The sequence below is a fragment of the Hyperolius riggenbachi genome, chromosome 11 (assembly GCF_040937935.1).
Source record: "Hyperolius riggenbachi isolate aHypRig1 chromosome 11, aHypRig1.pri, whole genome shotgun sequence".
Classification (NCBI taxonomy): Eukaryota; Metazoa; Chordata; class Amphibia; order Anura; family Hyperoliidae; genus Hyperolius; species Hyperolius riggenbachi.
Genome location: NC_090656.1, coordinates 200626172 through 200653853, shown reverse-complemented (window position 1 = coordinate 200653853; position 27682 = coordinate 200626172). Strand labels below are relative to the sequence as shown.

General features: G+C 47.4%; 1 protein-coding gene across 5 annotated transcripts in view; it reads right to left on the bottom strand.

Moving 5' to 3' along the window:
* DENND2B (DENN domain containing 2B) overlaps positions 1 to 27682 on the bottom strand; it is a 314001-nt gene that overhangs the window by 134497 nt on the left and 151822 nt on the right. For all 5 annotated transcript variants that reach the window (XM_068260332.1, XM_068260333.1, XM_068260334.1 and 2 more), the window contains one exon: positions 16811 to 16915. In XM_068260332.1, coding sequence (XP_068116433.1) covers positions 16811 to 16890 — 80 coding nt within the window. In that variant the 5' untranslated portion in view covers positions 16891 to 16915. The remainder of the gene's footprint in view (positions 1 to 16810; positions 16916 to 27682) is intronic.

The following is a 27682-nucleotide window of genomic DNA, read 5'->3' as shown; positions in this document are numbered from 1 at the left end:
GTTTTATTACACTAGCGCTTTTAAAAAGCGCTAGCGTTTGAGCGGTTTGCCGAAATCGCGACAAAACACTCTAGTGTGAATGGGCCCATAGAGTTCAACCAAATATTTATTTACATACTCCAGAAAGTGCAACGCGATTCGCATGCATATCCCGCTTCCTCAGACTATGAACCGAGCATAAAACTCATGCAGGTCTAGTACAAAACAAAGCGCCTCTGTCAACTCTTGCGCAGGTTAGAAGGTAAACATAACGAAATGCACCCTGTATATATTTAGAGAGTTTAGCCTGTCTAATCCCCCCTCATCTGTGACTAATCACAACTGTAATTTGATCTCTCAGCTGTGTCAGCTGGCTGTCTCAGCAGAGCAGCTAATTTGTAAACACAGGATGTTAACCCTATGACTGTTTTCATGAAAGTAGGAAGTAGACACCCTGCAGATTTATTGCAGGATTTGCATCAGATGTAACAAATAAATGTTTTTCTTTAAAGGTTATTATGCTGTTGCTTATCTTTTAGAGCAGAGATTAAGTTCTGAGTTCAGGTCCTCTTTAATAACAGACAGTTTTGAGGCTGGTAAAATGTACACAGCTAACTCAGAATTTCCTCTGTAACCTCAGCTTGAAGGAGGAATTACTGAGTGTGAGGTGAGGTATGGCGCTAGGAAGGGTGGAGAGGAACACCAAAACCTGCATCAAAAGACCTGCCTGCCATAACCAAGAGGCACTGTAGAGTTCTTACTCCAGACCACATGACCTAATTACTGCATGACTCCTGCATTGGGGTGCTAGCATCAGTAGGTTCTCCCTTGCAAGTAAATGTAGACTCAGCTAATATTAGCACCCACAATGCACACCGCAGGACAGTACTGGGGATGCTAAAATTCTACATAACAATGTGCAGACTTCTGAAACAAAGAAAGCCAATGACATCAGAATTATGATCTCCCTGCTGATAAGTTCTGCACACAGATATGACTGTAACTCCTGTTAGTGGCGAAGAAGCCCAATGTTTCATTTTTCGCCAGTTTTAGCAAACATTACTGGCGGAGAAGGCAACAGGAAGGCCATTATGGTGATATTAACTTACAAAACAGCCTATGTATGGACTTCATGTTTTTAATAAAAGTGGAGTACCCCTTTAATACACCTTTGTAGCCTGTACAGAGGGAGGGCGTTCACCAGATACACCGCGATACAGCCGAGTGCCCAACCCTGGGAAACAGAGACGGGGCTTTCCATAAATACATAAAAAGAGCTAAAAAATAACCAGAAGGTGCTTTCTTAGGACATAAAATATATTGTAGATAGGGGCAATCAGTAGAACTGAAATATCCCGCACTTCTATATTTCACCCACCCATGAAAACTCTACTTTTAAAGGCTTAGGCCTCGTTCAGACTATACACGCTGCCGTGCGCATTTTGGCAGCGCGTATAGTGTGCGACACGCAAGAACGGTAGAAGGGCATAGACAGCCCTTCTACCGTTCCCATCATATGCGCTGCGTGGCAGCGCGATTGCGCTATCGCGTGCTGCACGCATTTTTGGGAATCGCAGCGCAGATCCCATTCATTGTAATGAATGGGATCTGCAGCGCAGCGCATAGGAGCGCAGATGGCGTGCAATCGGACGCGTTGCGTTCCAATCGCACAGCCATCTGCGCTAATGATGTGAACGAGGCCTTAACCTCCATACAATGAAAGTGGCACTCCGTGAAGCCTTTGGTTCAATAGGAATGGGCAGCACGGTGGAATAGTGGATAGCACTGTGGACTAGCAGCACATACACTTTGTATGTTCTCCCTGTGTTTGTGTGGTTTTCCACCTGGCACTCTACCATAGGGTCATATGACTATGGTAGGATTAGATTGTGAGCTCCTCTGAGGACAGTCATTAACATGACTATGTACTCTGGAAAGTGCTGCAGAAGATGTCAGTGCTAGATAAGTACACAATGATACTAATAGCACTTGCTATTTATACGTTTTAAGCAAAAACTAAATTCTTGAAAAGTTATGAGCTTCCAAAGTTTAAAAGTCTCCCCGAGTTGTACAACTCATCTAGCTGAATGAGTCACTAAGTAAACAGAGACACAGGTTATTTGTAATCAAGCTTTAAAGAAGATAGTGTCTTCTTGAACCACTTCAGTACCAGCAGTCTCTGGCCCCTTCAGGACCAGAGACTACTGGTACAAAAACCAGGCATATCGAACACGGCTGCATCTCACTCTCCCTGCTGTCGATTTCATTGACTCCTGACCCCGTAAACGCTGTGAGCCAAACTCATTGGCTCACATTGTTCGTAGGGTCAGGAGCCAATGAAAGCGGCTCCTGACCGGCTCACGGAGCTCTGCTGTCATACCGACAGCACAGAGAGTGAGATGGTTTTTATACCAGCAGTCTCTGGTCCTTCAAGTGGACCTGAACTCAGAACTTCCTCTCTGCTCTAAAAAATATGCAACAGCATAATAACCTTGAAAGGAAAACATTTCTTTGTTACAGCTGATACGAATCCTGCAATTGCAAGTCTGCAGTGTTCCTACTTCCTGCTTTCATGGAAGCAGCCATATTAACATACAGTGTTTTCAAATGAGCTTATCTGTCTTATTTGCTGTGGCAGTCAGGTGACAGGAAAGAGAGATCAACTAGTTATTAGTCACAGGTGAGGGGGAATTAGACAGGCTAAACTCTCTAAATACATACAGGGTGCATTTCTTTATGTTTTCCTTCTGTCCTGTGCAAGAGTTCAGGTCCACTTTAAAGGGAACCTGAAGCGAGTAAAATTATTTAAAATAAACACATGATGTAGCTGCAAATGAATATTACATACTAACCTCACCGCCAGTTCCTCTCAGAAGCTCACTATTTTCTTCTTACAGTGATCCCTTCCAGTTCTGATAATATTTTGTCAGAACTGAAATATGTCAGTTATATATCAGCAGCTGTCAGTTACAACTGAATGTGCAAGGTAATGTCCATGTTTGCCTATGGCACAAGTGGGTGATATTACAGTTTAACAGTTTGCTGACCAGGAAGCTGTTATGGGGTAATGGCCATTTTTAAAATGGAGGATGGAAAATTTCATTGATCACAGTGGACAAGCAGGACACAGGAGAGGAGAAAGAGATTGATGAGTAGACTACACAGGAGGTAAGTATGACCTGTGTATGGTTATTTTGACTTTTTATGGAGTGCTTTTGTATAGAATCAATGTAATATTGAGAATATCCCATGAGGAAATGGACTAGTCCAAAATCTGTCAGATCTGTCAGCTTTAACCTATTATGAGTAAAAAAAACATCATAGGAAAAAAAAAGTAAGAAATTTATAGCGCATTTTACTCCGGGAAAATGTTTTACATTGTAAATGTATGTATTTTAAGATTTACAATGTTTCATGTTAGTGGTCCTTTACTTTTTGAACCTGCACAAGTGCACCAACCATGACTCATGGGTAAACTAGCCCTGATGAAATCTGGGTAGATCTTTATAGGACTTGTGCATATGTCTATCTGTGGCCCCAACATTTGTCTGGTGGCATTTCTGCATGAAGATGGGAAGAAATGCAGGGAAGAGGAGGGCAGTGCAGTCAGCTGCTCTCCTGTAAGCCAAAATTTTCCACTGTCTCCACTCAAGAAGATAAAATGTCAACAAAAGATCACAACACACTTTTCAGCCGATGTGTCACTGGCGTCTGTACGGGTCAGATTCGGCCGGGAAAGAGAACATACTGTGCACAGAATACACAGATCTCTACAGAGCTGTGTGCGCCACAGAACTGCCTACTACGTCTTTATATTTTAGAACAAAAGTGGCTGGGGAGATGGAGCAGCAACAGCTGGGTGCATGTGGCCGGACCGTGTCATATAAATTATCATGTCTTATAAACGTTGTATCTTTGCATAGCTTGTAAGGATAAGAGTACATAGTGGCAACTTTATTTCGAAATTGCTTAAAGTGGAACTGTAAATACTTATTAAACACAGTGTTTCACTTACCTGGGGCTTCTGCAAGCTCCCAGCAGCCGCCCTGTCCAGCGCCGGTCCTGCCCGAGCCTCCGTTCCCCCGCCGCCGTTCCGTACCTAGACTTCTAAGTCGCTGCCAGCGTATCTTTTCTTCGCATTTCCCTCTGCAATAGCAGGGGACGCAACGGAAGGATACGCGTGGCCAGAGCCGCGCAGGCGCAGTGGCCCTGCGGCGAAACCGAAAGTATCTGGCGGTGGGAGAACGGAGGCTCGGGCAGGACCGGCGCGGGACAGGACGGCTGTTGAGGGCTTGCAGAAGCCACAGGTAAGTGAAACAAAGTGTTTAAAAAGTATTTACAGTTCTGCTTTAAAAGTGAACCCCCAGGATAAAAATCTGCTCAGCAGCACTGAAAAGGCTTGGTGTTTTTTAACAGTTTCACAGCATAAGAACTTTGTTTTTCTTACCCAAGCCTAATTTTTAGCTGCACAGAAGAAAACTGCCCAGGCATTTTTCCCCTGATGCAGTGCAAAGCATGATGGGATTTCTGAAGTTGTTTTTCTCGTTCTACTGTTTTGGCGCAAATTTGTTTTTTTTATTTTGAATTTGAGATTTGAAGCCTAGCGCGCACAGCTGGGACAGTTGGAACAGTTGGAACTGTGTCTCCTGCTCCCTGTCACCTTCTTTCAACCAAAAAGATGGCTGACTCCATGAAAAAGATGGCTGCCCCCATTAAATCACAAACATTTGCCTGTTCTTTTAAAACAGGCTGGGTAAGAGATTATATTCCCTATTTATTTTAATTAACATAACTAATGTAACTTAATGACAGTATGTTTGTTTAGGCTGAAGTTCCCCTTTAAGAGAGAACGTTTTCCAAATTGTAACTCACATCTCCCAGAAGGTGGCATTAATAATAACATTTTATCATTAATCAAAGGTAAGCTCTAGAAGGGCACTAACACAGAAGTCTCTTGGAGGACACCCACAGAGAAAGCTCTTGGACGATGCTCACAGAAAAGTCTATTGGAGGACACTCATAGGGAAGGCTTCTTGGATGATTATCATTGAGAAGGCTCCTGGGGGACACTCCTAGAGAAGGCTCTTTGGGGAAACTCCTAGAGAAGGCTCTTTGGGGACACTCCTAGAGAAGGCTCCTGGGGGACACTCCTAGAGAAGGCTCCTGGGGGACACTCCTAGAGAAGGCTCCTGGGGGACACTCCTAGAGAAGGCTCCTGGGGGACACTCCTAGAGAAGGCTCTTTGGGGAACACTCCTAGAGAAGGCTCTTGGGGGACACTCCTAGAGAAGGCTCCGGGGGACACTCCTAGAGAGAGCTCTGGGGGACACTCCTAGAGAAAGCTCCTGGGGGAAACTCCTAGAGAAAGCTCCTGGGGGACACTCCTAGAGAAGGCTCTTGGAGGACACTGCTAGAGAAGGCTCTTGGGGGACACTCCTAGAGAAAGCTCCTGGGGGACACTCCTAGAGAAGGCTCTTGGGGGACACTCCTAGAGAAGGCTCTTGGGGGACACTCCTAGAGAAGGCTCTTGGGGGACACTCCTAGAGAAGGCTCTTGGGGGACACTCCTAGAGAAGGCTCTTGGGGGACACTCATAAAGAAGGCTTTTGGGGGACACTCCTAGAGAAGGCTCTTGGGGGACACTCCTAGAGAAGGCTCTTGGGGGACACTCCTAGAGAAAGCTCCTGGGGGACACTCCTAGAGAAAGCTCCTGGGGGACACTTCTAGAGAAAGCTCCTGGGGGGACACTCCTAGAGAAGGCTCTTGGGGGACACTCATAGAGAAGGCTCTTGGGGGACACTCATAGAGAAGGCTCTTGGGTGACACTCATAGAGAAAGCTCCTGGGGGACACTTCTAGAGAAAGATCCTGGGGGACACTCCTAGAGAAAGCTCCTGGGGGACACTCCTAGAGAAAGCTCCTGGTGGACACTCCTAGAGAAGGCTCTGGGAAGACACTCATAAAGAAGGCTTTTGGGGGAAAGATACATACAGTAGAGGACACTAATAGAATAGAGGAGGCACATAGAGAGTTCTCACAGAAGAAGCTCAGAGAGGAAGTTCACAGAACATGCTTATAGTGGCGGGAACTAATGGTGGAAATTCACAGAGAATCCTCATAGAGGATGCTAACTGAGGAGTTCAAAGGTAAAGGTACATACAGATGTCGGACTTTTCCAAATGTCCGGTCGTTTGGACGTCAAATCGGGCACGTGTATGGTCGGTCATTCAGCTGATAAGACTGGATTTCAAGGATCCGCTTGGCAGATGGTTCAAATCCAGTCTTATCAGCTGAACGACCAACCATACACACGTCCGATTTGACATCCAAACGACCGGACGTTTAAATGACCGGTCATTTTGAAAAATCAGACGTGTGTACGAGCCTGAAGCTTTATTACAGGGGAGCCTCATAGAAGATACTCACAGTGGAGGTGCCTAAAGAAGCAGCAATACATTTACTCCTGGCAAAAGGGTCTATTTTACTCCAGATAACAATGAGATTTGGTAAGTCGGAGGTGTGCCCAGGTGTCTTGTGGGCCTTTCAGTTACAGGTCCACTTTACCAGCACTCCTTTATACATGAAGGATTCTGTCCACATTTTAATGTAAAAGAAAAGCCTACAAGCAGGATAAGCACAACAATCACAGCTCTGATTAAAATAATAATAATAATGATTTGAGGTAATGTGAAGTTTACGGCGTGCGGTAATAACATGGCAGTTTGTCAGGAGTGTGATAGACCAGATCTGTGCAAAGCAGCGACACGCCACAGCACACATGATTAATGGGATAAAGACGTGTTTCGCCATCTTCAACATGACCCGCAGCTACCCGAGCAGAACAGGGAGAGTGAGAGTGCTGATTCAGGGCTGCCATGGCGGAGCCACCTGAGTAACGCAGCGCATTTCCCCTGAGGCCGGGGAGTGACGCCGCTCCATAGCACATGAAGTGCAGAGCAGAGAGGCTGCAGCCACACCGCACACAGTCATAAAGCCGTCACTCAGCAAGTGAAACTGCACTCCACATCAAACGGGAGATCAGGCAGATTCCAACACATGCCGGATGTGCTGCGCTGTATTGTAGGGGTGATGAAAGTGAGCTGCTCGGCGCTATTTCTTCCTGCCTTTTATGAGTGACTTCAAGGCAGGACTGGTGCCTAAAAACAAAGCGTGCCCATTAAATTCCACTGCCATCAGAAAGCATATACCGGTAAATAAGGGTGGAAATACACTGCAGTATAGTAAAGCGCTGCACTGAGCATATAAACATTTGTTTCTAGATAGACTATTGTACAAGAAACTATAAACACACAAATAAATAAACTTGAATGAGCAATACACTATATATGCCAAGACACTGGAGTCTCTATGGAATGTTTGAAGTTGTTTGTCAGAGCATGTACATACTGTATATATAGAAATATAAACGTGAGATTTCTTGTTTTCCAGGTGTAATTGCAATACACCTGACAGATATTAAACCTTGGCAGATGAGCTTTTTGTCCCTAGGCCTTCACAAAGGACTAGACTAGAGGACATGATCTGCGCATGGAGAAAAAACGGTTTATCCATTTATTGAGGAAAGGGTTCTTTACAGTAAGAGTGATTAAGATGTGGAATGCATTGCCACAGGAAGTCGTTATGGCAAACTCCACACCTGCATTTAAAGTGAACCAGAGACGAAGCGCCCTCATGTATTTTACCATATATATCAGTGGGGACATTAGAGAAAACACCTATCCTGCTCTCTGTTTCATTCTTCACTGCACAGCTTGCTTCTTAGAAGCCCTGATAAAATCCCCTACTGAGCATTCAGTCTGGCTTTGCTCAGGAATCATTATAGCTGAGTCTGTGTTCTCTGGTGTTCTTTCAAGCCCAAGTCTGCCCCCTTGTGGCTCTGCTCAGGAATCATTATAGCTGAGTCATTATACCAAAGCCAGACTGAATGCTCAGTCGGGGATTTTATCAGGGCACAATGAACTAGAGAGCAGGGTAGGTGTTTTCTCTAATGTTCCCACTGATATATATCGTAAAATACATGAGGGTGCTTCGTCTCTGGTTCACTTTAAAAGAGGCTTAGTCGCTTAGATGCTTTCCTTGCAATGAAAAGACATCCATGGCTATAATTACAAGGTAATGCCCAGTGGTGTTGATCCAGGGATTTTATCTGATTGCCATCTGGAATCGGGAAGGAATTTTTTCCCTTTTGGGACTAATTGGACCATGCCTTGTAAGGGTTTTTCGCCTTCCTCTGGATCAACAGGGATATGTGAGGGAGCAGGCTGGTGTTGTACTTTACAGTATACTGGTTGAACTCGATGGACGTATGTCTTTTTACAACCCAAATAACTATGTAACTATAAAGCAGGGGTGTCAAACTCAAATACAAAGTGTGCTGAACTGTTACACCTGGACCTAGTCGCGGGCCAATCTCAATGTCTACTGGCCACCTTCCTCCCTTATAAAGTTCCTTGGTGTCTAATGGCTCCCATCCAAAACCTATACAGTTCCCTGGGGTTAAGAGGCCCCCACCCTCACCTACAGTTCCCTAGTGTTTAGTTCATTCCGCCTCCCTCCCCATATGGCTTCCTTGGTGTTCTAGGGCTTCACCTCCAGTATAGCTTCCCTGGTGGTCTAGAGTGGGCCAAACAGGGAAACCACTTGAGTGCCAAATGTAATGGCTCTGCTGAGGGCCAGATTTGTCCCGCAGCCAGAGTTTGACATGTATGGTATAAAGGGATCCTATACTAGAATGATGGGCTTTAGAAGGATTCAGGAAGCCTCTGGACCATCCAGTATCTCAAACTTCCTGTATGTGCCTAGGCTTGCAATAAAGTCACATGACAAAGGAACAACGTGTGCAGGAGCATTGCGAGTGCTTTAGAGACTGCCGACAGAAAACATGGGCTAATATTTTCAACAACAGGAGCCATACACACGCTAGATTGATGTTGTGTAACAGAGATTGGGTATTGATCAATCAGGCATCTATGGGCCGATGCTATACAGATGGGTAGTTAGTCTTTAGGCTAACAACATATTCTATTGCAATGCAGGGGGGGTGGGGGGGGGGAGGCCAATGAGGGGGAAAGGCCAATGGAGCGGTGCAGGTGGGTGGGGCGAGCAGGGAGAACAAAGGTAATGTCCGTCACTTGCCCAAGTTAATCAGCCAAGGGGATTGCTGGCTGGACGGCGACCGGGGGCTGCTGCGCACACCAGATTATTGGTAGAGGTGGTCATTATCGGCTGCCTCAGCCGACTTTAAAGGAACCCTGAACACAAAAAATAAATGGAATCTTGACTTACTTGGGGCTTCCTCCAGCCTCCGCGTAGCCCATGCGGTCCCTCGGCGCCCTCTGGGTCCCCTCCGTGGTCCCGCTGGCGGCTCTGTTAACCAAGCGATTCGCCTGAAGTCACGCATGTGCGGCCTGTCTGCACACCTGGCTCGATAATGCGAGTGTCCCCGTAAGCGTCCTGCGCGGTTCAGTCTTTCAAGAACCGCACATGACGCATCAGGTGTGTGGACGGGCCGCACATGCGTGACTTCAGGCAAATCGCTTGGTTAATGGAGCCGCCAGCGGGTCCAAGGAGGGGACCCAGAGGACGCCTAGGGACCTCACAGGCTATGGGGGGATGGTGGAAGCCCCAGTAAGTCCAAATTCCATTTATTTTCTGTGTTCAGGGTCCCCTTAATCTAACGTGTGTACAGACCTTTAGTGGGGTACAAGGAGCTTTAATGAGCAAAAAACAAACAAAAATTAAAGGAGGAAATATGGCTTCCTTCAAATACTTAAAATGTGTCATCATTATATACTTACATCACGACAAACTGTGCAAAGAAATAAAGTATTGTAAATAGCGGAGGAACACAGTGTGATAACATTATTTATATTAAGCCAAACTTTTTTAGATTTTAAAAATTAAACCAAGAGTTCAAGTCTATAGCTGGTATCATCAAATTATGGCAAACATACTCAGAGCCGGATCATTCACAAGGCAGCTAAGGCGGGTGCTGAGGGCCTGGATGGATAAATGGAATCCAGTGACCTGCAAACTTTTATTTGCAATTAGAGATGAATTCTCAATAATGTTCTATTAAAAGCATTTAAAAGAAATGACTATATGTGGCAGTCTATTCTAGCGTCCCTGTCAAATATGCATGCTGATATACATGCCGCCGGTGTCATGGCGGCAGCTGGTGCGGGACGCTGGGTGTGGGAGGTCAGGAAGGACACTTCCTAATCCCGGACAGGAATGTGAGGGAAATCTGAGCCGCTAAACCACACCAAAAGCTGACTCTACGTCTTTATCTCCGCTCTCTCCATCCCCGGACGCCTCTGCCCATTGTTCCCCCATCATAGTTGTGTCTAAGAAGGCTTCCTGCCCCACAGAGATTTGCTTCCGAAAGCTGTCACTCAAGGGAAGGAACATGACTGCAGAGGGCGCCAGAGAGCAGGTGCTCCTCTGCGATGGTCAGTATTGTGACATTATCCAGCCAGGCCTGATAGCAAGGCTTCTGTATCACCGTGCTACATTATTATTTAGTATTTATTTAGGGCTGACATCCTCAGCAGCGCTACACTATGTTGTGGAAATATAACACGCAGGACAATTCATTGACGTGAAATGACAGCAAAATGTGGATTTCATTTTTCTATTTGAGTTTTGGAATAGGCAGGGAGAGATTTAGAAACTCTTATCATGTTTGTGTGTCTGTCTGTGTTCCTGATACATACAGTCAATCTAAAATAATACATAATAATAGTAGTCCTAATTTCTCTGTAATACCACAGTAAAGGTGGCCATACATCTAGCAATTTTGCAGTCCGCTCGACTATCCAATTCAATGATTTTTTTGAATTATGCCCGATTAACAATTCAATGGTTTTTGGCCCGAAATTGGTTGAATGTAATGGTCAAGCATGCTGGAAAATCTCAGGCCGAAGTGGTGGATCGGGTATGCGGCGGTAATGGCGTGCAATATCAGGATGAGTGACTAACGCAACGGAACCCCCGGCCCCTGTCCCCACAAATGTTAGTGTGCCCCTCCCCCGTGCATTACAATCTCTTACCTGTGACATCACACATGTGCTGCGTGGGTATTGGGCCGACAGAGCTCTCTCTAATGAGATTTGTTTAGAGAGAGATTTGTCTCTTGGTCAATCTGTTCCTCATCGCTAGATGTAGGGGAACCTTAAAGGGACACTGTAGGGGGGGGTCAGGGGAAAATGAGTTGAACTTACCCGGGGCTTCTAATGGTCCCCCGCAGACATCCTGTGTTGGCGCAGCCACTCCCCAATGCTCCGGCCCCGCCTCCGGTTCACTTCTGGAATTTCTGACTTTAAAGTCTGAAAACCACTGCGCCTGCGTTGCCGTGTCCTCGCTCCCCCTGATGTCATCAAAAGCGCACAGCGCAGGCCCAGTATGGTCTGTGTCTGCGCAGTACACTCCTGGTGACATCAGCGGGAGCGAGGACACGGCAACGCAGGCGCAGTGGTTTTCAGACTTTAAAGTCAGGAATTCCAGAAGTGAACCGGAGGCGGGGCCGGAGCATCGGTGAGCGGCTGCGCGGGCACAGGATGTCTGCGGGGGACCGTTAGAAGCCCCGGGTAGCTTCAACTCATTTTCCCCCGACCCCCCTACAGTATCCCTTTAAAGGAAACCAGAGCTGATAAAAATGAAAAGTGTTATACATATCTGGGGCTTCCTCCAGCCCCCTGCGCACGGATCGCTCCCACACCACCATCCTCAGTCTTCTCCATCTTCGGTCCCATAACTTCAGCCAGTCGTGGCCAGTCTGCATAAAATAACTGCGCCCTCTATGTACCTCTGCGGCGGTGGCTGGAGAGATACGTAGAGGGCGCACTTCTCTTGCCCAGACTGGCCGCGACTGGCTGAAGTTATGGGACCGAAGATGGAGAAGACTGAGGATGGCGGTGTGGGAGCAATCCGTGCGCAGGGGGCTGGAGGAAACCCCAGATATGTATAACACTTAATTCCTATCAGCTCTGGTACGCTTTAAGGCCTCGTTTCCATCCGCGCAATTTTTATCCACATTTTTGGAGACGCAACACAATCCGCAGGGACATCAAAGTGCATAGACTGCATTGCGATTCCCTGCGCAATCATTTTGGTGCGCTTGCGATGAGATTCCATTCAGTATGATGAATGGAATTGCAACTGCATTGGGGAAAATAACTGAGCAGCCCCAGTGTTGTGCAACGCGGCAGCCACTGTAAGCGTTAAGTTAGAAGCGAGGGACAGTTTTCCCAAACAGGGCCAACGACCACCGAAACAGCCTGACTTACATTCCAGCTCATCCCCACTATATTCAGTCCAAGGGAAAAAAGCTTTGATTCTAAATGAACTTTAGGTGCATGGACGTTTATTTCTGTCTTCTAATATCTTACTACCAACACTTTTCAGTAGGGACACAGACACTAAAGTTAATAAGTACCAAATATAATTATTTTTGTGTGATGTGACTTGTTATTATTATTGGGTATTTATCAACATTTTCTGCAGCATTTTATAGAGTATATATAGTGTTGTCACTAACTGTCCCTAAATGTGAGCAGACCAGTTCAAGAGAGTCCTTTTCACAGTAGCGCACAGGGAGACACTGATAAATGTGATCCCTTCACCACCACTGCATAGGTGTGGTACGAGAATTCCCTCCCCAGCCACTGTCAGTCCACCTACAGTATATGGGACAAGAAAATGGGATAAACCCATAAACATCAATTGAACCACTATCTATTTTCTAAAGGTGAAGACAAGCTCAGTCCGCTAATCAGATAAAGTAAAGCTACAGCGGGGTTCCACATCACCTGCTGCTATTGGGTTTAGATAGCACAGCATCTGTGTACAGCAGTTTGTGAACAACCGGGACAGAATCCAATAAAAGCAATTATACATAATAATTGGCTATTAGATCGCAGTCTGACAGCTATGCTGGGTCATTTCTATGGCAACAGGTCACTGATGTACTATATATCTAGCACAGAGGGGAGGAAGGAGGAGTTTTTGGCCTCCTTGCCATAGCGACTGTGTGACAGTTTTAGGAAGTCACATGTGGCTGCAGATGGAGACAGAAAGTCATTTTTAGTAACTGTGACAGTTCAATATGTCATTTCAATTGTTTAAGAAAAGTAGAAACTTCCTTTAAAAAGTATCTGCCTCCGTCCAGAGACAGCCGGGTCTCATTACAGCCACATCGCTCCTCTTCACAGTGAGATGTAATATGATGAAATCTGTCACCATTTACTAACGTCCTCAGAGCAACTCCATCATCGGATGTAGAGGGTTATTAACCCCCATCTGTCACCCAGAGAGGCCACAGAAACGCCAAGAGAACCTGTCACACGTCCAGAGAGGCTGGAACAAGCAACCATGGCTGAGGCTGCACCAAGAGAACGTGTCTTGCACGGCTGAAGCCACGCCAAGAGAACCTGTCACACATCCAGAGAGATGGAACTAGCAGCAATGGCTGAAGCTGCATAAAGAGAACCTGTCTCACATGGCTGAAGCCACGCCAAGAGAACCTGTCACACATCCAAATAGGCTGGAACAAGCAACCATGGCTGAAGCCGCATCAAGAGAACCTGTTTCTCATGGCTGAAGCCACGCCAACGCCAAGAGAACCTGTCACACATCCAGGGAGGCCGGAACTAGCAGCCTGCTTGAGGCCGTACCAACACCAAGAGAACCTGTCACACATCCAGAAAGGTCAGAGAACTAGCAGCCATGACTGAGGCTGCGCCAACACCAAGAGAACTTGTCACACATCCAGAGATGCTGAAACTGTTTGGGTGAGGGACAGCCAGTTCTAGACAGAGGATCTCTGAACTAGTGCAGCACCTGAGAATCTACTAACTGGCAGCCTATAAGGGCTCGTTCCCACTATCGCGAATCTGCATGCGTCCAACGCATGCAGATCCGCACATGTAATGCAAGTGGATGGGCCTGTTTCCACTGTAGCGTTGTTGAGGTGCGTTTTTTTCAGCGTGAAAAAAACGCACAAAAGAGCCAACGATTTCGCCTGCGTCGGGAATCCGTGCGAATCGCCGCTAATGTATTTAATAGTAAAAACGCATGCGTTTGTTACATGCGTTTTTACCCGCGATTTCGCGTGCGATTTCGCACCTTTTTCTATTTTATTTAGCCCTGGCAGTGTCATGGTTAATTTCGCATGGCACCCTGCCATGCGAAATCGCAGGCGAAATCGCGGGTAAAAACGCATGTGGAAACGCATCCGCATGCGTTTTTACAAGCGTCGGAATGCGGCCGAAATCGCGTCGCAACAGTGGAAACAAGCCCTAATAGTTCTCAGTCTGTATTAGGGAGATGTGAGGAGGAGATCTACCTACTGGCAAAGCAGTCATTTTCCTTTTGCAATTTGCAGATGCAATGTTTTTTCTTACAAAAACTTTTTTATACACAATTAATTTGAAGTACTGTTCTTTTAAATTAATATTTCTTTAAAAAACAAAACATAACTGTGGATGGACTGGAACTTTAACAATCTCATTTGTTAGTTAACATTGTTGCACTTAATTCTTTGAAGTGGCAATGGGAAATAATGTAAAGCGCGCTGCTTAGCAGAGGCATCCCTCTTCCTGTATGATATTCTATAGAATGGGGTTAAACAGGCGGAACGTGGCCTGGACCTCCGCCAGCACATCAGATGTTTTTAACATGAATTCCTTCATAGGGAAAATATTTCACTCAGCTGAAATACGTCGACATCGGATATCTCTGCAGAACCTTTTTATTTGCAGGGAGGGGGTGCTGACTGTGGCATCGCCTTACCCTACAACACATGTGCGGGGATGGAGGGAGATTATTACATACAAGACCAGTGGAACACAAAACGCAGAGCCCAATATAGCATCCCCATGGCTTCTCTCCTGTCCATTCTCTCCCATAATCCCCTGTAATGAACTCATGGAGCTGGTGCTGTGACATCCCTGTCGGTTCTTTCCCATAATCCCCTGATACGGAACTCATGGAGCTGGTGCTGTGACATTCCTGTCCATTCTTTCCTATAATCCCCTGTGATGGAACTCATGGAGCTGGCGCTGTGACATCCCTGTCCGTTCTTTCCCATAATCCCCTGATATGGAACTCATGGAGGTGGTGCTGACACATCACTGTCCTGCAAGATGATGAACCAGCGGATCATGGCCACCTCTTCTGTCTTTTTCCCCATACTCACGTTATTAGGAATATGGAGTAAAAGAGACTAGCCGCATTATGGAGGAGCCACGGGGATGTCTGAACAGCACACCCTGCAGCTCGGTAAGGTGGCCATACATCTAGCAATTTTGTGGTCCAATCAACCCCTCTAGTTTGATTATTTTATAAAATCGGGAGGAAAATCAGTGTCACAACATGTCCACCTGATCAAGGTTTCAACCGATTTCGGCCCAAATTAGTCGAATGCATCGATCAGACGAGCTGGAAAAAATTATTTCAGAAATGCTGGAAAATATCAGTCTGGCATAGTCGACTGGGTGAGCAGCGTTAATTGCGTCCGATATTGCGAAGACCGACGACCCCTAACCAGAGTCCCCCAAGAGTAGCATGTGGCCGTGTGCAATGTAAATTCACACGTGTCTCGCTGGCATGACTCCCGGCATCCTTCCCCACCACTCCCATGTAGTAATGGCCGATATGGGGAGGTTGGCGTATGAGGCCTGGATTCATGCTGGATAGGTGAGAATTTACACCGCATAAGTACTAGAGGGACACTTTTATATTTGGGGGGCAGTCAGATAGGAGGCGGCATTGCAAGGCAAAGTCCGGATAGATTTTATGCTGAAATCTATAGGGAATCAGTCAGCGATGCATGGGCAGGCAACAGATCTCTCTACAATCAGATTTCATTATAGAGAGATCAGTCTCTAGGTCAATCTGCCCATTCATCACTAGATGCATGCAGTGTCGGACTGGGAGCTAGGAAAGCTGAGGAAATCCACTTGCTGGCCAAGCAGCAGTAATCAGGTGTTGCTGCTCATAGTGAAGACTTGCAGCAGGTTTCTATTGGGAGTGATAACACATGGTTTCTGCAGCTTGGCCAGCAGGTGGATTTACTCAGTTTTTCCAGCTCCCAGTCCGACACTGGATGCATGGGTACTTTTAATCTGTGCTTCAGCAAACGGCTAGCCTAGGGACCCCCGCCCAGGGAGTTCTGCACAGATAGTTAGCTACTGGGAGCAGCAGAGGCCTAGGATGGCTTCCATGCCTGCCGTGTAGCTTTAATGGTATCACATGTCGCGAATGTGAGAGAACAGAAATAAAGCACTTTCTGTACACAGAACAATAACCTGTTTGTTCGGATTACACATAACTTACCAATAGAGCATCAGCCAGCATAACCAGATACATTATATGGCCAAAACTGCGAGAATTACAGCTGACATATCACACCTCAAGCCTTACGCAACATTCATCACCCCATGCTCAGAGAGCCATGCTGCCACTCCCAGCAACCAATCAGAACATAGAAAACTGGCATCAAAGAGCAGTGCTGCCACTCCCAGCAGCCAATCATAAATCAGTATGCAGAATACTGACACCACTGTCTGAGGATTCTGCTGCTCCACATAAACACATAAACTGGTTCCATGATTTCCAGGGTCACAATGCTGATTAATCTGTCCACTAACGGAGGCTGAACTCACAGACTGAGAATTCATCTGGTGGCAGGAGGACAGTACTGGGATGTTAGGATGGAGGTTCCGGACTGAAGATCCTTTATGATCAGTTTTGAAGTGGTCATTCACATTTGTCCCCTGACATTACCCAAAAGGTGCAAAAACAAAGCACTTACCGTCCCAGCGCGGTCCGCGGTATCCTACACACGCCGGCTGCCTGTGTGAGGAGCGCATTTTTGTTTGCAGTCATGGTCATCTCTGCCCTCTGCGTACAGAAGTACCTGAAGCCAAGAGACAGAAGACTGAGCATTATCAATCAGGCATGAAGAGGACCTGTCATGATATCACTTGAATCTATATAGCATAGCAGTTATCAATTCACACTCATATATAATTGTACATCAGGGGTCTTAAACTCGCGGCCCGCGGGCCATTTGCGGCCCTCGATACAATATTTTGTGGCCCTCGCCGGCAAAAGCTTCCTTATAGTTCGCTTCAGTGCTCCCAAGTAATCCGCCGCATCCCCGCCGCTAAACGATCCAAATCGCCTGGGGGGCAATCCGCAGGCATTTCCTGGAAGGGGCAGAGCTTTCAGCTTCAGCTCTGCCCCTCCTGACGTCAAATCGCCGCACGGATCGCCACCTCTCCCCGCCCCTCTCTGTGAAGGAAGAGTGAGAGGGGCGGACAGAGGCGGCGATACGCCGCGATTGTGAAATTCCTTATGCGGCCCAGCCTCATCCTGACTTTGCCTCCTGCGGCCCCCAGGTAAATTGAGTTTGAGACCCCTGTTGTACATTAATTAGGCCCAACATATTCCATCACAAAGTACAAATACACACAATGTAAAATACAGATGGCAAGGATAAATATGGCAATACAAACAAAAACAGATCCATAACACACCTCCTACAAGGTGAACGTACAGAGACGGTACAAGCATGCAGCCATTGGAGTCACACTGGGAACAAGCATGCAGCCAGTGGAGTCACACCTAGAACAAGCATGCAGCCAATGGAGTCACACCTGAAACAAGCATGCAGCTAGCGGAGTGACACCCGGAACAAGCATGCAGCTAGTGGAGTCGCACCCGGAACAAGTATGCGGCCAGTGTAATCACACCTGGGACATGCATGCAGCCAGTGGAGTCCAACCTTGAACAAGCATGCATCCAGTGGAGTCACACCTGGACCAAGCATGCAGCCAGCAGAGTCACCCCTGGAACAAGCATGCAGCCAGTGGAGTCACACCTGAAACAAGCATGCAGTCAGTGTAGTCCAACCTTGAACAAGCATGCATCCAGTGGAGTCACACCTGGAACAAGCATGCAGCCAGTGGAATCACACCTGGAACAAGCATGCCCCCAGTGGAGTCACACCTGGAACAAGCATGGAGCAAGTGGAGGCACACCTGGAACAAGAAAGCAGCCAAGGGAGTCACACCTGGGACAAGCATGCAGCCAGTGGGATCGCACCTGGAATAAGTATGCGTCCAGTGTAATCACATCTGGGACATGCATGCAGCCAGTGGAGTCACACCTGGAACAAGCATGCAGCCAGTGGAGTCACACTTGGAACAAGCATGCAGCCAGTGGAGTCACACCTGGAACAAGCATGCAGCCAGTAGAGTCACACCTGGAACAAGTATGCAGCCAGTATAATCACATCTAGAACAAGCATGCAGCCAGTGGAGTCACACCTGGAACAAGCATGCAGCCAGTGGAGTCACACCTGGAACAAGCAGGCAGCCAGTGGAGTCACACCCGGAACAAGCATGCGGCCAGTGGAGTCACACCGGGAACAAGCATGCAGCCAGTGGAGTCACACCTGGAACAAGCAGGCAGCCAGTGGAGTCACACCCGGAACAAGCATGCGGCCAGTAGAGTCACACCGGGAACAAGCATGCAGCAAGCAGAGTCACGCCTGGAACAAGCATGCAGCCAGTGGAGTCACACCTGGAACAAGCATGCAGCCAGTGGAGTCACACCTGGAAAAAACATGCAGCCAGTGGAGTCATGCCCAGAACAAGCATGCGGCCAATGGAGTCACACCTGGAACAAACATGCAGCCAGTGAAGTCAAACCTGGAACAAGCAGTAAGCTGAGTCACCCCTGGAAAAAGCATGCAGCCAGCAGAGTCATATTTGGAACAAGCATGCAGCCAGTGGAGTCACATATGGAACAAGCATGCAGCCAGAACACCTGGGGCTTGATTTACTATGCGGTGCTAACCTACTTAGCACGTCTAAAGTCTTTAGGCGTGCTAACCAGGGTGCTAAGTAGGTTAGCACCGGTTTTCTCAATTAGATTGCGCGCTAAGTACCGTGCGCAAAGTTCCATAGGCTTTAGTGGGCACTTCGCGCGGAGTGCACTGCGCTCTGTGCAGTGCGCGTGGTACTTTGCGCACGATCACTACTTCTCACATTTAAACGGAGTTTAGACGTGCTAAGGGCCAGTGCTAAAGTTAGCACCGTTTTGTAAATCGAGCCCCTGATCTGCATACTGGTTCTGGGTCAATAATTCAGTTGGTATTAGAGACAGGGGATCAGCATGACAAACAGTTAAGCTGTATTTTCCGATATGGAAGTCAGTGATGTCAGTAATGTCTGCCTCCATATTCCTCACACTTCAGGCTGTCACTGCTGAGACTGTTGGATGAGCTGACATGAAGCAGAGACTAGCACCAGATCTCAGCCTTCCATAGGAAGAGCTGTGATAGCTGGGCTGAAGGTCAGGGGGTTGTGAACGGGCTGGAATTTCCGCCCTGAAGAGGGGTCACACTGATACTCGTCCCCCTGGTAACCAAGAGGTGACAGAGCATTTCCATTCATTTCAGCTGAAACTCCACTTCTGCTAAATATAAAGCAAACCCATCAGTTCAGCCTCACACATTGCCCGGAGTAATAGCTGGCTATATACCAGGATACAAAGCGCAGTCATTCCCAGTATTCCTAATACAGACTGTCAGATGGGACTGTACCAATCACTGCATTATGTCAGATTGCAGATGGCCAATGAGGTGCTTGTATGCAGTTTGGAATCGGGCCAGAAGTAAGACGAAATGGAGGCTGCCATATTTGTTTCCATTTAAACAATACCAGTTGCCTGGCAGTCCTGCTGATCTTTCCTGCTTCAGTAGTGTCTGAATCACACACCGGAAACAAGCATGCAGCTAATCTTTTGTAGGAAACCTCTGATCTGCATGCTTGTTCAGGGTCTATGGCTACAAGTATACGTAAGGGCTAGTTCACACTCGTAACGCAAAGATTTTGCGTTGCGATTTTTGTTGTGAAATAGAACAAGAATCACATCGCAATTGCCCCCAAAGTTTTACACTTGTTTAATGCGTTGTGGTGCTCCTGCTGCATCGCACCGCAAAAAAAAAAGAATTCCTGCCGGACAGGAAGTGTGTCACTGAGATTCCCATCAGTCTGTGCATGTGTGCCGCACCAAGCTCCATCATTTACACTAAAGGGCCCGTTTCCACTTGTGCGGTGCGGAATCGTCAGTGTGTATGCAAATTTAACCATGTCAGGGCCTGTGTGCTTTTACATTGCTTTCATGCAAAATCATATGCAAATTCGCGGTAAAATTTGCATACCAAAACCACATGCATTGTATGCGATTCGCATAGCGGTGTGCGGGATGCGAATTCTGCAGGGTATACCATGCAGATTTTGAAAAACGCTCAAAAATCCTGACAAGTGGAAACAGTCCCATCCACTTGTATTGGCTATGCAAATCTGCATGCAGGAAACGCATGCAGATTCGCCATAGTGGAAACGGACCCTTACTGTTTCACCTAAAGACTTCTATTACCCCAAGCACTGTGGGTTAAAGAGAAACCATGACCAAGAATTAAACTTCATCCCAATCAGTAGCTGATACCCCCTTTGCCATGAGAAATCTCTACCTTTTCTCAAATGGATCATCAGGGGGCCTCTGTATGGCTGATATTGTGGTGAAACCCCTCCCACAGGAAACTGTGAGGATCATGGTCCTGACAGTTTCCTGTCTGTGAACCTTGTTGCATTGTGGGAAATAGCTGTTTACAGCTGTTTCCAACTGCCAAAAAAGCAAGCAGCATCTCCTTCCACTGACATCACCTGTCAGCAGTAAAAATGTCACCATGTGATAAATGTCAGAATGTAAATCAGGGAGATGGAAGATTTTACAATGGGCAATCACTGACTAAATCATTTATATACAATAATTGTAAAAATGAAGCACCTTTTTTATTACATTATTTTCACTGTAATTCCCCTTTAAGTGTGGTGCTTGCGGTAATGCGCTGCTGCCCTTGCGGCGGCTCAGATACTTCCGGCGCACCACAAGGGACCACAAGGAGTGTGAAAGTCTCTTTCTGTGAGATTGGTATTTTCTCTTTAAAGGTTAAACACGAGCGATATTCCACGTAATGCAGCAGAAGATACGGCGGTGCTATCAAAGTAATTTTTTAAAAATACATTAATATCTGGAAAAAGTACAACATGTACGCTTCAGAATTTTCATGTCTGTGGAAGAAAAAACTGTGAAAATAGCACAAAGGTGCAGAAGCCTCAGACTGGTGTGAACTCTGAACTGAGAAGAATATGGAGGCCGCCATATTTATTAGCTTTTAAACAATACCAGTTGCCTGGCAGCCCTGCTAATCTATTTAGCTGCAGTAGGGTCTGAATAACACCAGAAACAAGCATGCAGCTAATCTTGTCAGATCTGACAATAATGTCAGAAACACCTGATCTGCAGCATGCTTGTTCAGGGTCTATGGCTAATAGTATTAGAGGCAGATCAGCAGGACAGCCAGGCAACTGGTACTGCTTAAAGGGAACCTAAACTGAGAAGGATATGGATTCTTCCTTTTGAAATAATACCAGTTGCCTGACTCTCCTGCTGATCCTGTGTCTCTAATACTTTTAGCCACAGCCTCTCAACAAGCATGCAGATCAGGTGCTCTGACTGAAGTCAGACTGGATTAGCTGCATGCTTGTTTCAGGTTGTGATTCAGCCACTACTGCAGCCAAAAAGATCAGGAGGACTGCCTTGCAACTGGCATTGTTTAAAAAGAAACATACATATCCCTCTCAGTTAAGGTTCCCTTTAAAAGGAAATAAATATGGCAGCCTCCATATCCCTCCGCTTCAGTTGTCCTTTAAAGGGAACCAGAGAAGAACAAAGCTTAAAAATGAAAAAAAAAGATGTTATACATACCTGGAGCTTCCTCCAGCCCCATAAGCCTGGATCGCTCCCACGCCGCCGTCCTCCGCTGCCTCTATCGCCGGTACCGGGTCCCGTCACTTCCGGCTCTGTACGCATCCGCAGTACGGAGGGAGCGCACTGCGCTTGCGTCGACTGGTTCGACTGGCCCCGGTACCGGCGGACAGAGGCAGCGGAGGATGGGGCATGGGAGCGATCCAGGCTGATGGGGCTGGAGGAAGCCCCAGGTATGTATACATTTGTAATGTTCGTCGTCTCTGTTTCTCTTTAAAGACTTGTCTGCAGAGAGATAATCCATTCAGAATCCTCACACAGCCGGATCTGGTGCATCAGAGGGGGCAGAGCTAGAATCCAACTATAAATAGCTGGGTTTATTTATATATCTTATGGCAGATAATATGATTTCTGTGCTGTGTCTCATAGAAACGGCTTTACGAGTCAGTTTCACCCTCTGTGAACCTTATTGGTGTTCACAGAGTTCTTGAAACCTGAAATGTGTAAAGCTGGGTGCACACATAGCAGAAACGCTAGCATTGCATAAAATGCTGTGTTTTTGCCGCTAATAGAAGTCTATGGGCCGCAGGAAAAAACGCATATAAAAACGCTGGTTTTGTTGCATAATATTCATAGACGCATGAAAAACGCACGTAATGAAAGTTAATGGGAAAGCAATGGTATGTGTTTTACATGCGTTTTCCATGCGTTTTTATTTGCGTTTTTCACAAAAAAATATTTTGGTACTTATCCGTTAGCCGGGCGCATCCGGCAGGTGGCGCTAATTACTATTCCCCCTCCAGGCCGACATGGATAGTAGGGAAAGATGTAACTCTGGTGGAGTTTTGTCGCCACCTGCCGGATGCGCCCGGCTAACGGATAAGTACCAATATTTTTTTTTGCCATATTTCCGCTTCCTGTTGTCTTTCTAGTGATTTGCATAAATGGAGATATAAAAACGCATGGAAAACGCATATGCGAACAGCAAACGAATCAAAATGCACGCAAAACACTTGAAGAACACATCGCAGATGCACCAAAAACGCAGTAAAACGCACAAAAATTGCACACAACATTAACATAAAACATGACATAAAACGCAGCCTTTCATATTATGGCCTATTTTCTATGGACTGTTGAGCTGTGTGCTCAGAAAGCAGTTGCAAGGCAGCAGTGAGCAGTTACCAGGCAGCAGCAAGCAGTTACCAGGCAGCAGCGAGCAGTTACCAGGCAGCAGTTACCAGGCCGCAGCGAGCAGTTACCAGGCAGCAGCGAGCAGTTACCAGGCAGCAGTGACCAGGCAGCAGCAAGCAGTGACCAGGCAGCAGCGAGCAGTTACCAGGCAGCAGCGAGCAGTTACCAGGCAGCAGTGAGCAGTTACCAGGCAGCAGTGAGCAGTTATCAGGCAGCAGTGAGCAGTTATCAGGCAGCAGCGAGCAGTTACCAGGCAGCAGCGAGCAGTTACCAGGCAGCAGCGAGCAGTTACCAGGCAGCAGCGAGCAGTTACCAGGCAGCAGCAAGCAGTTACCAGGCAGCAGCGAGCAGTTACCAGGCAGCAGCGAGCAGTTACCAGGCAGCAGTGAGCAGATACCAGGCAGCAGCGAGCAGTTACCAGGCAGCAGCAAGCAGTTGTAAGAGTTTGAGAGGCATTTAACTGCCTATCAACAGTCCGTGGAAAAGAGGCCTATGCTATGTGTGCACCTAGTCTAAATAATGTTCTTTATTTACATAAGCTTTAATATTTAACTAGCTCCTTTTAACATTACTAGCTCCTGTTTTTTTTTTGTTTCCCTTGTGTCTTTTGGGTTCAAGGATTTCATTGGCCCACACCTCTCATCCACACATAAGTAAGGCCTCTTTTCCACAAACTGTTGAGCTGTGTGCTCATCAAGCAGTTGCCAGGCAGCAGCAAGCAGTTGTGAGAGTTTGAGAGGCATTTCACTGCCTGTCAACAGTTCGTGGAAAAGAGGCCTAATGATGGGAATACACCATTCATGCTTTTGGCAAATAGCTTGCTTGATAATTTCCGACAGGTCCAATCTGATTTCGATTGTTTTTCTGATTGATTGTCTCGTAGAAGTGAATGGAAATCGATTGGAAAAACAATCGGAAAATCGATCAGCCAGTAAATCTGCTGAAAAAACTCGTTGGGCCTGATTCACAAAGCGGTGATAACTCAGTTATCACGCTTAAAAGACTTTAGGCGTGATAACCTTTGCACCGCTGAGTTAGCACCACTTTGTGCTCTTTATCGCGCACAAAGTCCCGCAATTCCGCGCGCAGCGCCCATAGGGTTTAATGGGCGCTTCGCGCGCAATGCGCTATGCGCGCGGGAATTTCCCGCACGAGTTTTCTTCTTATCACGCCTAAACTGGCGTGCAAAGTGTTTGCACCGCTTTGTGAATCAGGCCCATTGTGTATTCCCAGCATAATACATCACTTAGAAGGGAGGAACATGGTGGACCGGCGCAGGGCAGGAAGGCTGCAAGGGGCTGGCAGAAGTAAGTCAAACACTTTGGTTATTTTTAGTATTCAGTTTCGCTTTAAGTCTGGAGGGGGGGCTATAAATGCTTGAAGTGAGGGGGATATGGCAGGGCCCATCTCTGATTTCCCTTCAGAAGTCATTACTGTCCTGCCTGAGCCTGGTGCTGAGCCCTGAGCAGTAACAGAATGTACACTGTACATGACCCGCGGCGACGTTATTGCATTAGAAGCAAATAACTGAAGCAGGAAGAGTCAGGATTATTTTTGAGTCAATAAAGGCTAATTGGATTTAGCGAGGAAATGTAATGTAGCGGTAAATGTAGAGCTGACTGGCTGAGGCCATGACTCGCAGTAACCTCATGTCGCTGCATTCAGGCAAGGCTTTTGGCTGTGTCTTGCAGCCTATCCTCTGCAGTCCCCATATGCAAACGTGGCAGGTGTGGCTGGGTCATGTTCCGTGGCTTTACCATATTTGCTTGCATTCAATCGCAAGGGTCACTTCAATTATAGTTCATTTTCATTATGTAACCATAGATCATAGAAGCTGTTCTAATAAAAAAAATAATAATAATGGGGCACCCACTGAATGAAATATACATCTTGCCTGGCTAATGGCTGCATGCTTGTTCCAGGTGTGACTCCGCTGGCTGCATGCTTGTTCCAGATGTGACTCCATTGCCTGCATGCTTGTTCCAGGTGTGACTCCACTGCCTGCATGCTTGTTCCAGGTGTGACTCCACTGCCTGCATGCTTGTTCCAGGTGTGACTCCACTGCCTGCATGCTTGTTCCAGGTGTGACTCCACTGCCTGCATGCTTGTTCCAGGTGTGACTCCACTGGCCGCATGCTTGTTTCCGGTGTGACTCCACTGGCCGCATGCTTGTTTCCGGTGTGACTCCACTGGCTGCATTTTTGTTCCAGGTGTGACTCCATTGACTGCATACTTGCCCCACGTGTAACTCCACTGGATGCATGCTTGTTCCTGGTGTGAGCCACACCTGGAACAAGCATTCACCCAGTGGAGTTACACCTGGGATAAGCATGCAGCCAGTGGAGTCACACCTGGAACAAGCATGCAGCCAATGGAGTCACACCTGGAACAAGCATGCAGCCAGTGGAGTCACACCTGGAACAAGCATTCACCCAGTGGAGTTACACCTGGGATAAGTATGCAGCCAGTGGAGTCACACCTGGAACAAGCATGCAGCCAGTGGAGTCACACCTGGAACAAGCATGCAGCCAATGGAGTCACACCTGGAACAAGCATGCAGCCAGTGGAGTCACACCTGGAACAAGCATGCAGGTAGAGGAGTCACACCTGGAACAAGCATGCAGCCAGTGGAGTCACACCTGGAACAAGTATGCAGCCAGTGGAGTCACACCTGGAACAAGCATGCAGCCAGTGGAGTCACACCTGGAACAAGTATGCAGCCAGTGGAGTCACACCTGGAACAAGCATGCAGCCAGTGGAGTCACACCTGGAACAAGTATGCAGCCAGTGGAGTCACACCTGGAACAAGCATGCAGCCAGTGGAGTCACACCTGGAACAAGCATGCAGCCAGTGGAGTCACACCTGAAACAAGCATGCGGCCAGTGGAGTCACACCTGGAACAAGCATGCAGCCAGTGGAGTCACACCTGGAACAAGCATGCAGCCAGTGGAGTCACACCTGGAACAAGTATGCAGCCAGTGGAGTCACACCTGGAACAAGCATGCAGCCAGTGGAGTCACACCTGGAACAAGCATGCAGCCAGTGGAGTAACACCTGGAACAAGTATGCAGCCAGTGGGGTCACACCTGGAACAAGCATGCAGCCAGTGGAGTCACACCTGGAACAAGCATGCAGCCAGAGGAGTCACACCTGGAACAAGCATGCAGCCAGTGGAGTCAAACCTGGAACAAGCATGCAGGTAGAGGTGTCACACCTGGAACAAGCATGCAGCCAGTGGAGTCACACCTGGAACAAGCATGCACTGGCTGCATGCTTGTTCCTCAGTGTATTCTCAGGGTATGTGTAGTTTGGGGGGGGGGGGGGACCTATAGTGTGAGAAGTACACTCAGACGGAACCTGAAGTGAGAAACATATATGAACATATAGTGGCTACCTTATTTATTTCCTTAAAGAATACCTGTTTCCAGGCAGTCCTGCTGATCTCTTTGGCTGCAGTAGTGTCAGAATCACACCCTGAAACAAGCATGCAGCTAATCCAGTCATACTTCAGTCAGAGCACCTGATCTGCATGCTTGCTCAGGGTCTATGGGTAAATGTATTACAGGCAGGGGATCAGCAGGGCTGCCAGGCAACTGGTATTGTATAAAAGGAAATAAATATATCATCCTCAAAATCTCTCTCACTTCAGGTGTGATTTAATGCAGCATTACAATATAAAACCTGTCTAAAGTCCGTACTCTAGCTTGTGTCCCCCAAATCTGGAAGAGCCCCCAGAGAAGCTGACAGATCAGGAGCTAATGTCCCCTGAAACGTTGCGTGGAATCAGCTGAGCGAGGCGTGGAGGGGTCTCTGGCTGCAGCGCAGGCTGTCGGTGGGGAGAGGGGGGAGGATCCGTCAGAGACCGAGAAATAGAAAAATCTGCTACATTTTCCAGAGCTTCCCGACTGCCAAATGTCCCTATTTGGTGGTGAAAAGTCTTTGTTGTGACGATCACAATAGAGAAGGAGGACGAGGCCTGATTCTAGGGGGGCGGGAGGCTGCAGAGACTGAATGGCATCTGGGGCCAACATTAAAGGGGGAATCCGCTTTGATTAAAAATGGAAGGGTGGAAAGGAACATCTCTTCAGACTGTGCTTGCGCAGAAAGTGAGAGCCGATCGTACAGGCGCAGCCATGCCCACGCCGGTGCAGCACAGCCACACCTGTGCCAGGAGAGGTGCTCGGCCGCGTTGTTCCAGAGGGTTCCAGGTGTCAGCAGAGGTCAGGAGGACAGTGTGGGAAACCTATGGAAGTGTTTTGGAGGGTCCCAGACAGTATCAGCCTGGGGAGAACACTGCAGGGTGCATTTCTCTGTTTTCCTACTGTCCTGTGCAAGAGTTCAGCTCCACTTTAACAAGTGGTTATATACCGTTAACCAATCAAGAGTATTTTCCACACAGAGGGCTGGTGCACACCGAGCGGGTTTTTTCGGCATTTTTGCAGCCGCTTGCGGCTGCGGATATGCTTAGTCAATGTATCTCAATGGCGTGGTTCACACCAGAGCGGGAGGCGTTTTGCTGAAACGCATACTCCCGGGGTGAGGCATTTTTTGGATTGCGGAGGCGTTTCTGCCTCAATGTTAAGTATAGGAAAAACGCAAACCGCTCTGAAAGAAAGCAGTTCAGAGCGGTTTTGCAGGCGTTTTTGT